This window comes from Danio aesculapii, chromosome 13 (assembly GCF_903798145.1).
Source record: "Danio aesculapii chromosome 13, fDanAes4.1, whole genome shotgun sequence".
Taxonomy (NCBI): Eukaryota; Metazoa; Chordata; class Actinopteri; order Cypriniformes; family Danionidae; genus Danio; species Danio aesculapii.
The window spans coordinates 13280070-13300182 of NC_079447.1; the positions used below are offsets into that span (position 1 = coordinate 13280070).

Sequence of the window (20113 nt, forward strand, 5' to 3'; positions counted from 1 at the left end):
CATAATTTGACCAGAACAACATGCACAGCAGCCAATCAAATTGCTATATTTGAGACTACATTTGCATATGTATTTGGATCATTTTTTATTTATGTTTATTCAAGAGAGATGTTAAAGGGGTATAAATGGATGTACTTTGGCATCATATGTCATGTTGGCTTCATGCTTTGTTTAAAAACTTTTGGCCCCTATCACTTTCCATTCTCCTCATCCAACACACTGAAGCTCAAAGTATACTTCAGGTTTTACAAATATGCAAGGACCTGTGTACATTACACAATGCGCAATATAATCATCAATACAGAATACACATGATTTTTGTAACTGTACACAATTCTCCCACATGTGATTGCCACTGTTTTGGCACAACTTTTTCAACAATGAACCAGTGCTTTAATTCACACCTGTAAAAAGAAATGATGAAATTAAACAAAGTACAAACTACTGAAGACAACAAAAACAACAGCCAGTTGCATTAAAAGGCACTTCATCTTCAAGCAAGACAGCTTAATCACTCACAACCTTCGGGGATAAAAAACTAAGACACTGGATAAGGATTTCCACCACAGAACAGAACGTTCCCCTATAGTATTCCAGTATGTTTCCATAGGGTTAGGGTTTCCATTTATTTATTTATGTATGTATGTATGTATGTATGTATGTATGTATGTATGTATGTATGTATGTATGTATGTATGTGTGTATGTATGTATTTATTTATTTATTTATTTACTAATTTACTAATTAATTAGTTATTATTTTAATGGCAGCCAAAATCTAACATTCCCAGAAAGTTGCAGGGAGGGTTCAACGAAACCTAATGAGAAGGAATGTTTTATTAACATTAGGAAAACTTTCCTAGCCAAGCTGGGATTGTATACAGGTTTATAACTAAATACTTGTGTAAAATGTATTGTACACTAAAAAGGTAAGTATGGCTAACTAAACTCAACATTATCACATCAGAGTTTTTGTTGCATGCTCTGCTTTAAACACTGCATTTAGCAAAGAAGTAAATGATTATATACTCATTTAGCTAAGTTCAAATGTTTTTATTACCCAATTCAGAGAGGCATGAGCACAGTTAGAATCACGGGTTTCCCCGATCTCTATTCAGTTACACAGTGTTCCCATTGTTATTAATATATGAATTACGCAACTAACCAATGAGAATCAAGTATCATAGAAAGCCGCGTAACAAATACTTTCACTTCAGCGTCGTTATGTTTGCGTCTCTGTCCATGGTGCTGAATAAAACATCAGCCAGTCCGTATCACTCACTCGTTCTACGGCAGATCCATTTGCTTTGACCACAAGATATTGATGCTTCACTTTTGGCGGATTTCAATGGGAAAACTCCGTGTCACGTCGACGAAATCTTGTCTTGAAACACCGCGTGCGAACTGGATTCCCTGAACGCGTCCACAGGAATTACCGTGATTTCGCACAGCAGGTGTCAAAATAACTTCATACAAGCCGTGCGCATAAAACGGAGCCGCTGTTCATCTCGCTTGAAGCTCATATGAATGTTGATGGATCTTACCTCTGTCGCCATGATGCCGGAGACGGTGGAGGATCTGTCCCAGTGCTGAAATCCTCTCCACTCGCGGGACAGTGAACGGACGGTGAGATGAAGGCGCTGGAGAGGGTGGAGCAGCGTCCGACTCCCGCTGACGGAGGAGGAGTGACTACAACAGATGTGCTTCACTTCAAGACTGTACATGCATCTACTGAGAAAGGGGGGAAAAGGACCACCTGATTAACACTTAAACAACAAGGTTAAAAAGTGTCTTATCAATGAATATCTCGTCAATAGCTATATAAATGAGTGCCTCGTCAAAAACCATACATACTTTCAAAGATTTTTAAACACAATTCTAAACATAATAGTTTTAATAACTCATTTATAATAACTGATTAATTTTATTTTTGCCATGATGACAGTACAAAGTATATTTTTCAAGCAACTAGTGTTTAGCGTAAAGTGCAATTTAATGGCTTCATTAGGTTAAGTAGGTTTACTAGGCAAGTTAGTGTAATTAGGCAAGTGATTGTATATGCTCTAAAACACGTTGAGTTATTATTTAACCCAATAGTTGAGTTAAAAATTGGTGCTTCGTTGGGTTATTTTTTAACTTTTATTGGGTTATTTATTAATAACTCAACCAGCTGGTTTAAACATTTTGAGTTCCAACAGTCAACGGATTTGACTGACCCAGAAGAGCTGCATTAATATGCTTACATAATGTTTTTGCGTTATAAAGTTTATTTGAGCTCTAACGCAATGGTTTGTTCTGTAGACAATAAAAAATGCTTATGAGGGCTATTATTGCTGACCTTTAAATGTTTAAAAAAAATTAAAACTGCTTTTATTCTAGCCAAAATAAAACAAATAAAACTTTCTCCAGAAGAAAACTAATATAGAACATACTGTGAAAAATTGCTTGCTCTGTTTGGGAAACATTTTGGGAAATATGTCTATGTATGTGTTTTTATGTGCATGTTTTTTAATTTTTTACTGTATAAGGCTGGGGACGCGGTGGCGCAGTGGGTATCGCTGTTGCCTCACAGCAAGAAGGTTGCTGGTTTAAGCCTCAGCTAGCTCAGTTGGCGTTTCTGTGTGGAGTTTGCATGTTCTCCCCGTGTTCCCGTGGGTTTCCTCTGGGTGCTCCGGTTTCCCCCACAAGTCTAAAGATATGCGCTATAGGTAAATTGGGTGAGCTAAAACTGTCCATAGTGTATGTGTGTCCATAGTGAATGAGTGTTTATGGATGTTTCCCAGTGATGGGTTGCAGCTGGAAGGGCATCCGCTGTGTAAAACATATGCTGGATAAGTTGGCGACCCCAGATTAATATGGGGACTCAGCCGAAAAAGAAAATGAATGAATAAACTGTATCAGGTGAATTTGGGCTATTTATTGTAGGATTGGATTAATCCTTGGATTGGTTTATATCTGAATACAGATGGAAGACCAGCCGTTATCAATCATATCACATGCTTCTCTCAAAATTAGTTTATAAAACTTCACTTATGGATATTGGATAAAACCAGGTTCAAACTCCTGCTCATTTAGCATTTTATATATTAAAAATTATTCTATAAAAGAGAAAAATACTGTCAAAATACTGACAATAACAATCGCCATGATTCTTTAATAAACGTTAAATGCATGTACACTTGCATGTCTCAAGATTATGAATAGATTTGACAAGACTCTAAAGCATAGGTCTCAAACTCAGTTCCAGGAGGGCCGCAGCCCTGCACAGTTTTGCTCCAACCCTAATCAAACACAGTTGATCCAACTAATCAAGGTGTCTAAGATTACTGGACACTACTAGATCAGCTGTGTTTGATTACTGTTGGAGCAAAACTGTGCAGAGCTGCAGCCCTCCAGCAATTGAGTTTGAGACCTGTGCTCTAAAGATATCTATTGGAATTGAAAACTTGAATATGTAGTGTTCAGTAAAATATAAATTAATAGAATTATATATTTGGCTTTTTTTCTTACCTCTAATCTCCACTATCGTTATAAAAATCAGAAATCCCAAAATCAACCTCTGCTTAAGCCTTTTTTTTTGTAGTCTTGTCTTACAGTAAAAGTGTACGTTAACACTGATACATTGAAACAACATGAAAGATTCAATATGCATGCCTTCCATGATGAGTTTCAACAGCTACCCCCTGGCAGAATATCTAGACTTTTGCAGGCCAGTGGAAGTGTTCATTCCTACAGCACAGTATGGTGGTGCTTAGGGATGTGTGCATGTTCAATTGGATGTTGCTGTGTCTGATGTAAATCCTATACTTTTAATCTATTAAACACATAACATTTAATATTCCGTCTGAAAATAAATTATGACAGATTTATGTTGTGCTGGCTCTTTCCTGGGTCTGTTTGTTGCAAAAATATCTTCCTCTGGCAATCACTGCGGTGGCCCAGCCTGAGTCATACATGCATGAAACAGACTGCATAATTCACAGGAAAGGCAAAGACTCTTAAAAATTTATTGATCGTGATGCTGATGTTTGGACGCTTCGACCTATGCATAAACTACTGAGAAGTCATGTTTTAAGCATGAGCATGCCTAATAAAAAACAAAGTGCTTGCATTTTACAGTAAAGGGCTTTAAAACTTGGACCCCCCCCCCCACACACACACACAAAGGTAAAAAAATTCTGAATTGTTTCCTTTAATTTTACACTGATTAAAAACAATCCTGTGAATTTAAAATCAGACTTTTTAAACTGCACAGTCCTAAACATTAGATTGACATTAAACTTTTTTCTTTTTGTGGTGTCAGTAGCCCCTTTCACACAGTGATATGTGGAAAATTACCGGAACGACTTTCAAATCAAATCAAATCAAATCAACTCAAATCAAAGTTTATTTCTAGAGCACACTTAATTACAACCTTTGGTTGACCAAGGTGCTGTACAACAGCAGTAGCAGGTAAAAAAAACAGCAATACACTTCAATAAAAACAACAATATAAAACAATAGTAACAACAGTAATAGTTTACCAAGAAAGAATCAATTTAATATAGCCTGGAACCTTCATCAGGGGAATATTAAATGCACTCAAAAAATATGAGTCTAATATCAATTTAAAAACCAATAGAGTGGGTGCTATTCTGATTTTTTTATGGGAACTTAGTCCATAGTTTCAGACCCACAACTGCAAAGGCTTTATCGACCCTGCATTTGAGATGAGATTGAGGTGTTTGCAATAGCTGGCAGTCGGAATTTGATCTAAGCGATCTGTTTTGGGCCTTAGTAGTGATCATATTGGAAAGATACGGTGGCGCTAGGTTATGCAAGGTTTTATAAACAAAGAGTAAAATTTTATAGTCTATTCAGAAATGAACTGGCAACCAATTTAGTGATCGCAATATTGGTGTGATATGGTCATATTTATGGCTACTCGTTAGCAAACGAGCGGCCGCATTTTTGACCATTTGAAGTCTAGAAACAGAAAATGAAGGTAGACCAATTTATAAAGAATTACAATAATCTAATCGGATGGAAATAAAAGCATGAATTGTCGTTTCAAAGCCCTTCCTGCATTGGAAGGGATTCACTTTGGCTAGTCTTCGTGAATGGTAAAAACTTGAAATTACTATTTTACTTATTTGTTTGTCAAGTTTTAGACTACTGTCTAGTAGAAACCCAAGGTTTTTAACTTTAGACGTGAGGTAGCAGTTTACCAGTTGATACTTTACTGGTAAATTGAAAAAAGTGCTGTTCACACAGGTACGGGTGTTCCGGAATTCTTCCGAAAAGGAGCGTTCACACATCCATTACAAAATACCGGTAAATTCTGACATCCTTAACCAGAAATGACTTCTAAACGGCTGCACTTGTATTTGTAAACATAGAAGTGGTCAGGCTTTTGTTGATGGTTTCACTTTAATTTAAAGCTTTAGCATTCATGCAGCTGCTTTGATCCAGATACTTCCAAAGGCAGAATCGCGCACCACAGCTAAATGTTCACAGTTTTGACACATCCAGACCCTGTGGATGAATAAGTATTGTGAACATCTTATATGAAAACATATGGAGGAACACTTTCACATGTCAATATGTACATAATATGTGTGTGTGCTGGCGCTCACCAGAGTACCACTTCATGTGCACACACGTCAAGCAACTGAAGGAGAGCTTGAAGGTAAATCAACAGCCGTTTATCATAAGCATTTTATTAATACTTTTTACACCATTGGCATTCAGAAGGAACATAGAAACGGTATCTGACTAACATCAAGCAGCTAAATGTGTCAGGAAAATATTCTAAGGCTTTTATTTTTGCAAACAGCGCGGATGTGAATGTGTCTAATTGTTCTGATTGGCTGGAGTAGACGTCTCATGTCAGCGTGTTCTAATCGTGAACGCGCTCTTTTCTGCAATTTTCCTTCTGCATTCACACAGAGCAGCATTCCAGCAAATCACAGTAATGTTACAACTTCTCTTTCCAGAATATTGCCGCAACGAATTTACCGATATTTTCAAAAAGGGCCCGTTCACGCGTGATCCCTTTCCTGAAAATTGCCAGTAATTTTCCGGAAAGGTCTGTATGTGTGTAAGGGGCTATTGTTATTAATTAGACAAACTTCAGATCCAGATTTCATAAGCAGACCTTTTTTGGATTTTAAAGGTAGAAACAAAACAGTTTCTTTAGTTTAAGTTCAAGCTGAGCTTTATTGTCAATCTGCTACATGTGTGGACATACAGATGAATGGAATGTCTTGTCTCAGAGGACAACAGTGCTACATAATCATACAAACACAACATGGGACATAAGAGCTATTTAAAAAAAAAAACTATGCATAACTAACATATACTATGAGATACTTATCTATACATATACAAGTACTTTTACATGAGACTGGACAATGTTGTGCAGAATATTGTGCAAGTGAGGTATTAAAGGTTGAATACTCTGCAAAAGAGGTATTTAAGGTTGAAGCAAGCAGCGCAACATGATTGTGGTACATTTATAGTAAATAATGAAGATTAAGTAAAGTGTCAGGTACATAAAGAGAGAAGAGTGTTCCTACAGGAGGTTTGTCAAGCCCACTCTACTGTGTGAAGCACAATTTGAAATGCACAATGTTTCCAAGAAACATGGAGTGATTAAGAAAGTGGGACACACTCAGGAATGTATTTGGGGGTGGCGGTGGGGTGGGGGGTTAGAGGGGATACTGTATTTCTTTCCCAAATGTTTACATTCACAGACTTGACTAGCATTGTTTTTTCTTTCTCAAGCTATACATTAACTTTATATATGTATATATGTGTGTGTGTGTGCATGTGCGTGTGTGTGTGTGTGTGTGTGTGTGTGTGTGTGTGTGTGTGTGTGTGTGTGTGTGTGTATATACATTTAATAGGATTTCATTGTTTTTATACTGTACAAACTCTCATTTCTATAGCCCTAACCCCACCCTACCACTAAACCTAACCATGACAGAAAACTGTGTACAGTTTTACTTACTGAAAAAAGTTCATTCTGTGCTTTATAAGCTTTTGAGAAATGAGGACATCAGCAATATTTCCAACCCAGACTCATTCGGATTATGTACCCATGTATACATTTCTGGAGAGAGCAAAATACGTCCCAGGAGCTACGTTTTTTTGCAGTTGATGTTCTCGCAAATCCACCAGAGGTCGCTGTGTAGGCTTTTTCAGATATCTAATTGCTCTCGCGAGTGCCATTCGCGCTGCTGTTCTTGTGTTCGCTGAACCCAACTAATAGTGTTTTAAAAAGCACCGAATGACCCACCCACCCCCTTCCCTAAACCCAATCAATAGTGATTTGAAAAGCAATCCAGAAAAAGAAAAACCCTTACGACAGCCTGATTTTTACCACGTTTTCTGATTTTACCACATTTTAATCCAATTATTTACTTGTTTATTTTATTTTTTGGCTTTTGTCTTACCGCCTTTCTAGAACCGTTCTTCACCGGACTTGAATCCTGTTGTCGTGGTCATCTTCCCTCTGTGTCTCAAGTCCGCCGATGTATATGTAGAGCTACCAGACAAACTGGTAAAAGCAGGAAAGCCATCTATACAGAGGTGAGTGGTCAGCTGGTAAGCGAGAAAATAAATGGCATCATACCACTCTGTAGCGTTCATTTTAAACATGAAATGCAGCCATACATAGCTCTGGCTACATAATTTGCAATCTCCAGAAATGGATATAGGGCCATGTTTTCAGAATGTTGCATATTTCACCACCTTCTTGTAATACCTGTCATACCTGTCATTATACAGATTTGTGTCCTGATATGTCACAAAAACACGTACACACAAACACACACACGCACACACTAGTTTATTACTCATGCAATGTCTGAAGCCAAAAGTATACTTCTGATTTTATACACACAATGGTTTGGATGATACTCATTTTGTACAGTATGCATGTATTGAATGCAAACCTCCTGATTTTTGTTATATAGGTACAATGTAAGTGCAGTTTGCACTCTATTGTTACTGTACTTTCAAACAGGCTAAATTTTCCACAGTTGGAAAAGAAACAAAGTATACTTTTGGGCTTTAGAGCCATCTTTCTGCATGCATGGTTTGCGTCTGTTTATTTGGATAAAATGTATACAAGGTTGCAAAACACCTGTAGATACACTCACTGGCCACTTTTTAGGTACACTCTACTTGAACAGGGTTGGACCCCATTTTGCCTTCAGAACAGCTCTAATCCTTCAGAACATCCATCTATCCACCCCCTTTGCCTTCAGAACTGCCTTAATCCTTCGTGGCATAGATTCAACAAGGTACTGGAAATATTCCTTAAAGATTTTGGTCCATATTGACTAGATAGCATCACACAATTGCTGCAGATTTGTTGGTTACATATCCATGATGTGAATCTCCCATTCCACCACATCCCAAACGTGCTCTATTGAATTGAGGTCTGTTGACTGTGGAGGTCATTTGAGTACAGTGAACCAGTCTGAGATGATTCACGTTTTATGACATGGCCTGTTATCCTTCTGGAAGTAGCCATCAGAAGATGGGTACACTTTGGTCATAAAGGGATGGACATGGTCAGCAACAATACTCAGGTAGGCTGTGACGTTGACACGATGCTCAATTGGTACTAATGGGCCCAAGGTGTGTCAAGAAAATATCCCCTACACCATTACACCATCACCACCAGCCTGAACCATTGATACAAGGCAGCACGGATTTATGCTTTTATGTTGTGGACTCCAAATTCTGACTCTACCATCAGAGTGCTGCGGTGGAAATCGAGACTCATTAGACCAGGAAAGGTTTTTCCAATCTTCTATTGTCCAATTTTGGTGAGCCTGTGCGAATTGTAGCCTTAGTTTCCTGTTCTTAACTGACAGGAGTGGCACCCGGGGTCGGGTCTTCTGCTGCTGTAGCCCATCCGCCTCAAGGTTGGACACGTTGTGCATTCAGAGATGCTCTTCTGCATACCTCTGTTGTAAGAAGTGGTTATTTGAGTTACTGTTGCCTTTCTATCAGCTGGAACCAGTCTGGTCATTCTCCTCTGACCTCTGGCATCAACAAGGCATTCGCGCCCACAGAACTGCCGCTCACATTAATGAGCAGTTGGACAGGTGTAAATCCAATAAAGTGGCCGGCAAGTGTATTTAGCATGCTGTTACTGGAGGATCTGAGGCACACATTATAAAGGCTCCAGCCCATTTACAGAAGAGCATTTGCATTTAAAGAGATTGACACAAAAACAAAACAAAACAAAAAAGGGGAGTGTTTAATAATCTAGTTTAATATACTGCATAAAATGCTGGTGTGTGAAACACCTTACCTAACAGAAAAGATGCTGTTCTTGAAAAAAACCTCATTCCAAGCAGGAAGATTTGTCACTTTTCTTAGCTGGAACTCATACATAGCTAATCTGAATCACATTGGACACAGGACAATACCATCTGCTCCTTTCTCTGACTGAAGACTGTAACTGCACATTATCACCACAGAAAAAGAACTTTCCCTTGCATCCAACAGCAGAACAATTTGCATTTCAGGCCCACGTGAGCTGACATAATCAAAAAAGCGTATTGCCTACAGCATACAGACACACACACACGTTCACAGATTCAGGGATGACACATCTGGGAAAAGACAGAGGAAGTGTACACTAATCACAGCTTATTTGATAAGACAGCAAAACGCCTTGGGGAATGTCAGATAATATAAGGTCAACCTTGAACGAAACGTGGGAAGCAAAGCTGCTTTATTTAATTTACGAGGAAAAAATCTCTTATATCAAAGGAGATCAGTTATTTACAGCGTTTCACATATATATGCACTTTAGATGTCACAGAAAAGTTTTTCTGAATGAAAATAGAATGTGAAAGTATGGTGAAATAAGAGCATCCGCTTACTCTTGATATTCACTCGGAGACTGTGTGAATGAAAATCCAGAGGCAAGCCGATGAAGGGGAATCTCCCTCTTTGTTTTTCATCTAGGCCAAAAAATGTCTTGTGCAGATGCCACCATCTTTTGGCACAGAAACGTCTGTCTTACAGGAAGGAAGAGGAAGAAAATAAAAAGTGTTTGATCCCAGTTATAAATAAAACATTAAAACGACTGTTTACGGGATCTTTTTATAGAGGTGTTAAAAATAAAGTGTGTAATCTCACTGTGCCTTGTTACTAACGTTGCAGAAAGAGAGCTATAAATAGAACTCCCTAAATAGATGCACACAGGCACCTTCCATGAGAGATTTCTATAGCGGACAAACTGTAATGTGCAGTATAAAATGTGCCCAGATCACGTCTTAATGCATTGGATGAGTATTAAACTAGGTGAACATAACATTACAAATGACTCTGTCTGTCCATCCATCCATCCATCCATCCATCAATCTATCCTTCCATCTATCTATTATATATCCTGTCATTCATCAATCCATCCATTAATCCTGTCTATTTTTCTGTCCGTCCATCCATCCATAAATCCATTCATTCATTCATTCATTCATTCATTCATTCATTCATTCATTCATTCATTCATTCATTCATCTATCCATCCATCCATCCATCCACCCATCCACCCATTAATCGATCCACCTTTACTCCTGTCTGTTCATCCATCCATGCATCCATTTATCCATTCATTCATCTATCCATCCATTTATCTATCTTTACTTCTTTTTGTTCATCCATCCATTTATCCATGCATCCATCTATTAATCTATCTATCTTTACTTCTGTCTGTTCATCCATCCATCCATCCATCCATCCATCCATCCACCCATTAATCTATCTTTACTTCTTTCTGCTCAAATGTTTATTCATTTATCCATCCATCCATCCACCTATTAATCTATCTATCTTTACTTCTTTCTGCTCATCTGTTTATCCATCCATCCATCCATCCATCCATCCATCCATCCATCCATCCATCCATACTTCTATGCATCCATCCATACATCCATTCAGTCTTTCATTTGTTCACCCATCTATTCAAATATACAGCTATCTATCTATCCATTACTCTGTCTATATTTACTTCTGTCTGTTCATCCAACCATTCATCCTTACTTCCATCCCTCCATCTATCCATCCATCCATCCATCCATCCATCCATCCATCCATCCATTAATCTATCTATCTTTACGTCTGTCCATCCATCCATCCAGCCATCCATCCATCTTTACTTCTTTCTGCTCATCTGTTTATCCATCCATCCATCAATCTATCTATCTTTACTTCTTTCTGCTCATATGTTTATCCATTTATCCATCCATCCATCCGTCCGTCCGTCCGTCCGTCCGTCCGTCCATCCATCCATCCGTCCGTCCGTCCGTCCGTCCATCCATCCATCCATCCATCCATCCATCCATCCATCCATCCATCCATCCATCCATCCTTCCATCCATCCATCCATACTTCAGTCTTTCATTTGTTCATCCATCTATTCATATATCCAGCTATCCATCTATCCATTAATCTGTCTATATTTACTTCTGTCTGTTCATCCAACCAACCATCCTTACTTCCATCCATCCATCCATCCATCCATCCATCCATCCATCCATCCATCCATCCATCCATCCATCCATCCATCCACATGTTCATACATCTGTGCATCCATCCATCTGTCTGTCCCTCTGTCTGTCTATGTCTGTTTGTCCAACTATCTAATATGAATCCCAGATTTCCACTGTGAACTCAGACTTCTGGATCTCACTGTATACTTCCTCGGACGATGTGCTTGAGGATGACGAGTAACATCATCGTTACCAAGGAAACAGAACAAAAACAGATTCTTCTTCTTTTATATTAATCTGACCACCTGGAATGATCTTTGGATCACACTGCAGTCTCAGTAGGATCCACAGGCACATTCAGATGGAGAAACATGTGAGAGAAACATATTGCAACACTTCACAGGCTGTGGGACTATTGATTTTGGTGTGTGAAGAGCATTCCTAAGGTTGTTTCCATTCTCTTGGCATATTGTTTATGAAATCTGGCATTTCTTTTGGTAATATTAGACCAGTGTTGACATGTTTGGCTAGTGTTACTGTCTTGTAGTCAGTGGGACATTATCATGACGGAGCACAATTATTGCTTTGAAAGAAAATGTTCAAGAAATGTCTTTGACTGCTTTCTGAGAATGTGTACTAAAATCAACATTCAAATATGAAATATAAATTAAGTTCAGGGTTTCTGCAGATATCAGACTATAAGTATAAGACTATTATTTTAGTATAAGACTTTATAAGACTTTTTAAAGACTTAAAAAGACTTTTTAAGACCTTTTTAAGACCATTGGGAATTGAATTTAAAACCGATATCTCAATATAAAAAATATGCATACACATAAAGAGAAAATGCAAAAATCATAAAATTTGTGGTAAAATAAATGTATTCAAATTGAACAGTCCTAAAGACAGGTTAGATGCACAATTGAACTACTGAAAAAAACAAACAAACAAACAAACAATCAAACAAACAAACATCTTAAGCTGATTTATACTTTCACCTGGCGCTGCATCGCGCACCTCACGAAACGGACGAGGCTTTTATACTTGACGCATTTGCCATTGAGATATTCTTTTAAATGACAGGGGGCAGTCAAAAAAACAGACAGTAAAATCAGACGGATAAACAGAGAAGTAAAAAGTTTATGGAGCTACGTCATATCATTAATATCGTTCAAAATTTTGAAACTAATTGTTTTTTATTATTTTTATAATGATTATAAAGAATTTTTAGAACCATTCATTCATTATTTTTCTTTTCGGCTTAGTCCCTTTATTAATATGACGTTGCCACAGCAGAATGAACCGCCAACTTATCCAGCACATGTTTTACGCAGCGGATGCCCTAACACAATTATTCACACTCATACACTACGGACAATTTAGCCTACCCAATTCACCTCTACCACGTCTTTGGACTGTGGGGGAAACCGGAGCACCCGAAGGAAACCCACGCAAACTCAGGGAGAACATGCAAACTCCACACAGAAACGCCAACTGACCCTGTCGAGGCTCGAACCAGCGACCTTCTTGCTGTGAGGCAACAGCACTACCTACTGCGCCACTGCGTCGCCCTAGAACCATTCAAGATTTTTTAAATCAAACTTTGATGCATCACTTGCTTTTGGTCATATCTCAGACAGTTCTATCTATTAAAGTTAAATATTGCTCTACAATTATATTTTTTTTATTATGGCAAGAATAAAAGCAAAAAAAAAAAGTACACTTACTAAAAATACTGACTTTTTAATTTTATTTTGTCCACTCAACAATTCACACATTACTGTCTGGCTAGTTTCTGTCCTCTACTTATAAGCTCAAAAGGCAATAATGGTCCAACATTCCTAACCATTATCACCAATAAAGCCTAGAAATTGGGCATCAGTATACTGATTCCAGTTATCAAAGACATAATTTGTTACTTAAATTTAGTTTGTAAGTTGTAAATTTTTTAATTCAAAATTGTAACATATACATCAGTGTAAAACCTTTAAATGGTGGAAAAACATATTCTGTAATATTAAAACCACCCAGGTCTCCACTTTTGCATGGCCTCTTTTTTTGTTTTAACAAACTTATCCCTCAGGTTTTTCAAAACTTTTCCAAAAACTGTCCTCCGTGGAAACCCTGCAAGTTATATGATATTAAGGGTCAGTTAACCTGGCGAGCGAGTGAGCTACTGTGGTGTCATAAGCGATCTGGGACTTGTCTATTATTAGTGTGGTTGTACATATATCGTTTGTTTGCTGTTTATTTGTTTTTTAATTTTAAATTTTTAAGTTTTTAAAATTGTTTGCTACAAGGATCCTTAGTTAGATTCTTCACCATGCATAATTTTTTTATTATTATTAAAACAATGAAACTATTTCATTACAATTTCTTGGTTTCAGTATTATGTGGCATGAATGTCGCAGTTCTTAAAAAAAGACAACTAAAATTATTTTAAAAACACAAGAAGGACACTAATGAACCAGATGCTGATGCCAGTTGCTATTGTAACTGAGTTTTATTTTCATTTGAAGTGAACCATGAGCATCTGTTATTTTGTAACAACAGCAGTTTTGTTATTTTCCAGACTGGAAAAACAAAACTGTAGACAACATGAAAGTGTGTGGCCAATCAGATGAAGCTGTCCAGCACATGTAGCCGTTTGGACTTCAGCAAAACCTCAAAATGGCCTTAGCACTTTCAAAACAAATGCCTTGTCAGATTTCTCATGCTTCAAGCCCTGCTGAAAAACCCAGCTTAAACCAGCCTAGGCTGGTTGGCTGGTTTTAGCTGGTTGACCAGCCTGGTTTTAGAGGGGTTTTGGCCTTTTCCAGCCTGGTCTTCGCTGGTCAGGCTGGAAAATGACCCGCTAAATCCAGCTAAAACCAGCTTGACCAGCCTGGTTTAAGATGGACATAGCTGGTTTTGGCTGGGCTCCCAGCCTGGCTAGGTGGTCAAGCTGGTTTTAGCTGGTCATTTTCCAGCCTGACCAGCTAAGACCAGGCTGGAAATGGCTGGAAACCAGCCTGGAAATGGCCAAAACCCCTCTAAAACCAGGCTGGTCAACCAGCTAAAACCAGCCAACCAGCCTAGGCTGGTTTAAGCTGGATTTTTCAGTAGGGAGAGGATGCTTTCTGATTTCAATTTATTTGGAGATTTTCTGTGTAAAAATATAAAAAAGTCTATGTAAATACTACTCATGTGTTTCGCCAGATCCTCTCATTTAAGCCCTCGGTTTACTCGCGCTGCAGTTATTCAAGTTTAGTTCAGTCACAGCAGGCTGTCATGTACTGTTTGTATTCGGTTCACTAAATCACTCATGCGCATTATTATGAGTTCACCTGTTCTCAAAGCTGATGTCAGTGTACTTTTCTTGGTTTGAGTCAGAGGGGGGTGTCAGGCATGTTAAAAAGTAAGTCTTTGTGGATAAGTGCTTACTGGAGACAGAAATCGTTTCAAATGATTCAGTTCGATTTGGTGAACTGGTTCAACCAGTTCACTTAGAAGATCCGGTTAAAAAGAATGAATTGTTCGCAATCAGGATCACTAATACGGAAATAAAACCCATTATTGGACACAAATGTGTTAAATTAATGCTTTTAAGTGTCTGGTCGGGTCGTATTTAATGTGTCACCATGCTGTCATGTCGAGTGGTTGTTTTGTTGCGAGTATGACTGGAGGAAGACTGGCTTGATATGGCCAATGGTAGCAGGATTACAGACTCTGAGATGCTGTACAGCTCAAACACCAGGCGTAAATCTGGCATGGCGAAGTAAATAGATCTGGAGGTCAAAAGATGCAAGCAGAGTCTGGAAGTCAGCAGCTTTAGGTCTTTCAATGTGGATGTTGAAGTCACCTAGCATCAACAAGGGAGTGTCATAATCAGAAAAAGATGAGAGAAGAACATCCAGTTCATCTAAGAAGTGACCTAATGTACCCGGTGGGCGGTAGATGACAACCACATTTATGGATTAATCTGAATTTATAGCTAAATAGTTAGCGGTGCCAAACAGCATTTCCCATTGTTTACATCCTTGTTTAAGTCCCTGCTACAACATACCATTAACGCTAGAAACTGTGCATGTAATAAATCGATTTTAACAAATAAAAACACTCACAGGCTGTGTCTCACAATCCACAGCTTCGTCTATTATCATTGGAGCTGCTCCTTCTTTGAGGAGTTTTTAGCCGAATCCAGCACTGAACTGAGAGAGATTCTGGTAGCTCTCCTTTGTCAAATGCTAGCTATAAATTTTGTTTAAATCTCTGGAACACAATCAAAATTAAACTGTAAGCACTTCTTTCTTTGTGTCGTGTCCTCTGGAAGCTCAAACAGAGAAACAGAACAAGCTCTGTGGAATTAGCAGATATTAGATTAAGCGCTTTCCATGCTTTATCATTACAACGGCTCTGGCCACTCCCATTTGCTGTGTGATGTGAATGTGCATAACTTGAAGCGTTTGTGAACTCACTAACCTGGATGGATATTTTTGTAGTCCCCAAACTTTGTTTGTTGTAGGCTTTGTTAAGCTAACTCTGTAAAAGTCAATGTCTCCCTTTGCATTGAACTTTGAGCGTATGACATTCAGAGATGTTGTTTATGTTCACACAGCTACATTACACCTCAACTAAAGTTTAAACTATGATATTGTAGTGGACCACGCCTTTAAGACACAGAGGTCAAGTTAACTTTGTCACCGTTTCACCCCGGTAAACGTTTAAGGCATGTGGTATTGCTTCATGAAAGCGTTCGACAATGAAATACGATATCACATTACTCTGGTTGTTAGTAGGCTTCAGAGGAATCAAATGAATAAATGTTTCTTCTGAATTCCAATGACAACATTGCAGAACAGTAAAACAACACACACTCTTGAAAGGAATGTGGAATGTGATTAAAGTCTTCATTTGATGGATTGTGATTTGATTACTCAAAGTCAAGTCTGGCAGAAAACACTGTTGCTGAAGTATCAGCGTAAGATGAAGAGGAGACGTTTGGACGTTTGGCAGGATAAAACAAGAGAGATAAATGGAGCAGTAGAAAGATATTAGATGAGATATTGGACTTTTTTTATTACCTGTCATTGTGTCAATGCAGCTGCTATAATCACAGACTCCAGCTTGTGGATTTCACATTCTGCGTTAATCTCTCTACTTCATTCCAAAATCGAACAAAAGGGAATATTACACTAAAGGTGTACCATAAAAATACGTTATACTGTATATGGTGAAATGAGTACTTTATGTTAAAAGGATAGTTCATCTAAAAATCTGAACTTTGTACTTATCCTCCACTTGTTCCAAACCTGCTAGACTTTCTTTTTCTGTACTAGTAGACCTTGACATAGAATTTGGTTTAATATTGATGTCTATGGCTGTCAGTTTACATCCTTCAGAGTATCTTCTTTTGTATTTAACAAGAAAAAGAATCTCCCAAGGGTTTGGAATCACTTGAGGATGAGTAAATTAAATGTTTGGGTAAGGTAAACTATTAATTTAGGAATGTTTTTCATGCTTTATTTAATGTTGGGATCACATGACCAAAAACTCATCGTGGTTAATTATTTTACTTGTTTTAACGCCTGCCTTATTTAGTTTGGTTGAATCACACTAGAGTTCGTTTTCCCCTTCTTGGTGCGGTTCATTTGGACAGATGTGAAAACATCCCACCAAAAGCGGACCAAAAAAGCATACCAAGACCTCCTTGAAGAGCTTTCAAATGAACCCTGGAGTGGTTCATTTGTGGTAAGAACATGATTCGAACTAGAACAGACCCAACCACAAAAAGTACTGCACCTTTTTGGACTAATCCAGCTGCCGTAGTCTAATGTGCTGTGCATATGGAGGAAAGATATTTGTTGACAGCACTTTACCAACTATTTTAAACAGAGAGAGAGAGGGAAAAACATTACCTGATGGATCGTTGGTAATATTTCCGGAAGATGACCATGTCGCAGTTTAGCTAAATTAATTCATGCCTCCTCCTGAAATGACTTGCAATGCGCCTTCGCCGTTTGCAATGCATTAAAACATTGTTTTCCAGCCGCAGCTGCTCTTCATTCTCAAAATTTATAGTTTGTCTAAAGTGATGTATACAATCTATATAGTATGCTATAACCAGAGATACAAACAGCCAGCGCAGTCGTCCCTCCATAGTAAAAAGTGACATTTTGTGTCGGCAGGTTTGTTTACTTGCGGGAGTTCCATTAGCATCAATCGAAAAGCAGTTTTACATACGTTTAATAACATCTGGTCAATGAGTGATGTGGGTTTTGTCACATGGCTTCATTTTGGTTCTTTTCAACTTGTTCAGACCAAAGCAATCCGTGTAGTGTGAAAAGGACCTAAAAACAGCAGAAAAATGCTACAATAGAGTAGGGCACATCATTTCTTCATAGCAAACTAATGGTTAGAGGGATGTGGTTAAGAATATTGTGGCTGAAGCCATCAAAATCATGTCAACGGAGGCAGGTCACCACTCCAAACACGAAAGAAATAATCAGACTTTGATTGAAGATTACCAAAATAAGGTTTTCAGTGAAATAACTTGCACAGATTAATTCTTTCACCTAAAAAAAATAACAGTATGCGCTATCTAAATAAGCATTGTACTATTTTACTAGTAGTAGTGGTAAATGTTGTTGTATTAGTATCAGTTGTAGTAGACGTTGTAGTACTATCAATAGTAGTAGTCATTGTAGTAGTATATTAGTAATTTTCTGTAGTAGTAGTAGTAGTAGTTGGTGTAGTACTTGTAATTATTATTATTGTTGTTGTCAGTCGTTATTACTGTTGTCCTTTCTTTTCATTATTAGCTACTATCATTACATTGCTATCATTGTTGTGTATATATATATATATATATATATATATATATATATATATATATATATATATATATATATATATATATATATATATATATATATATATATATATATATATATATATATATATATACACACACACAGTTGAAGTCAGAATTATCATTAGCCCCCCTTTGAATTTTTTTTTTCTTTTTTAAATATTTCCTAAATGATGTTTGACAGAGCAATGAAATTTTCACAGTATGTCTGATAATATCTTTTCTTATGGAGAAAGCTTTATTTGTTTAATTTCGGCTGGAATAAAAGCAGTTTTTAATTATTAGCCCCTTTAAGCTAATTTATTTATTTTTTTCCCATATGTATGTACTCTTACCATCCACCTAGTTACCTTTACATGCACAAACACGCAGGCACACATTGTGTCTTCATGTTTTTGTTGTTGTTTAGTTTTATTTGTATGTGATCCCATTTTGTGTACTACTGGAATATTCTAATAAAAAAAAATAATAATAATAATAAAAAATAAATAAGCGTTGTAAATTTTGATTTCAGGTGGGCTTTAAGCAGAGATTTGAAATCTGATAAATAGGAGATCATTTTAAGTTGTACAGGCAAACTAACTCCAACTGAAAAGGCTTCATTTCCTCTGCATTTAAGCCTTGAGCAACATATTTTTATCCAACTTTTATGTTTTTTGTTACTTTCATGATTTTTATTTTTATCAAATAAATACAACCTTGGTGAGCAGAAATAATACAACTTTACAGACTAAACATTTGAATGGTAGTGTATAAACATTTTTTTTATTTATTTATACTGCAACATGTGCAAATTTACCATCTTTATCTGAGTTATAACTTTAACAAGAAGCACATATTGACAATGAAAGTGTTTATAATGTGTAATATCTGAGTAAATACTGTCCATAAAGGAGAAATGAAACATATTTCATAATTTATTCTTAACACCATTGTCTCCACAACCCTGTAGTAGAGTTGTACCCTGTAAAATGGAAAGCATTCAATTAGAACTGTAAAGATATGAGGGATTTTGGCAGACGTGTCAAGCATATTGAACAGCAGCTGTAAACCTGTCAAAATATGGGTTTAACAGTGACGAGCATCTTTACCAGGAAAAACAATTCATCAGTACATCTGCTGTAACTGAAAATAAAATGAACTGTGAATTCTTTCTGCACAGAGGAGTGGTATCGTAAAACTAGGGGTCTTTCACAGGCCCCTGCGGCCCTTTTAAAAGTGAACTCAAACGCTAAATGAACTCGCATGCAGCTTTTCGTATCTGTCCAGCTTGAGGTTTAGATCAGTTTAGATCTCCATTCTGTTGCAGACACCACATCTGAAATGTCTTTTAGTTGAGGTATTGGAAGTAAGAATTAATATAGAACTATAATTTTAATTGTGCTGAGAGTAGGGCTGCACAATATAACATTTCAGTATCGATATCGCAATGTGTGCATCTGCAATAGTCACATCGCAAGAGTCTGAATTATAGTTGACTAGGAGCTACAGAACACATGTGATTTGTAAAGTCACGGCTTTAACCACAATAGACTAAAGGTTATGTGTTTTTAATGCCTGTGACTGAGCATTTCAAGACAGTTTAGAACATTTGCACACAAAAAATGATGATGCTTGGAGGATGTTTGTAACAAAGATTTATTGTATTTATATTAGTTATACATAATTGATACGATTTATGCAAAAAAATGTGTTTTTACTTATAGTTTTTGTCTCGGTTCTAATCCAAATATCTAAGTGTCCATGCTAAAACAAGATTATTTTAC

The 20113-nt window shown here is 37.3% G+C and overlaps 1 protein-coding gene across 1 annotated transcript in view; it reads right to left on the reverse strand.

Annotated features, from left to right (window-relative positions):
* The window catches only part of golga7bb (golgin A7 family, member Bb), a 42044-nt gene extending 40321 nt beyond the window's left edge, over positions 1–1723 (reverse strand). Inside the window, exon 1 of the mRNA XM_056471128.1 lies at positions 1544–1723. Within this exon, the coding sequence (XP_056327103.1) occupies positions 1544–1723 (180 nt within the window). The remainder of the gene's footprint in view (positions 1–1543) is intronic.
* Between the last annotated feature and the right edge of the window lie 18390 nt (positions 1724–20113).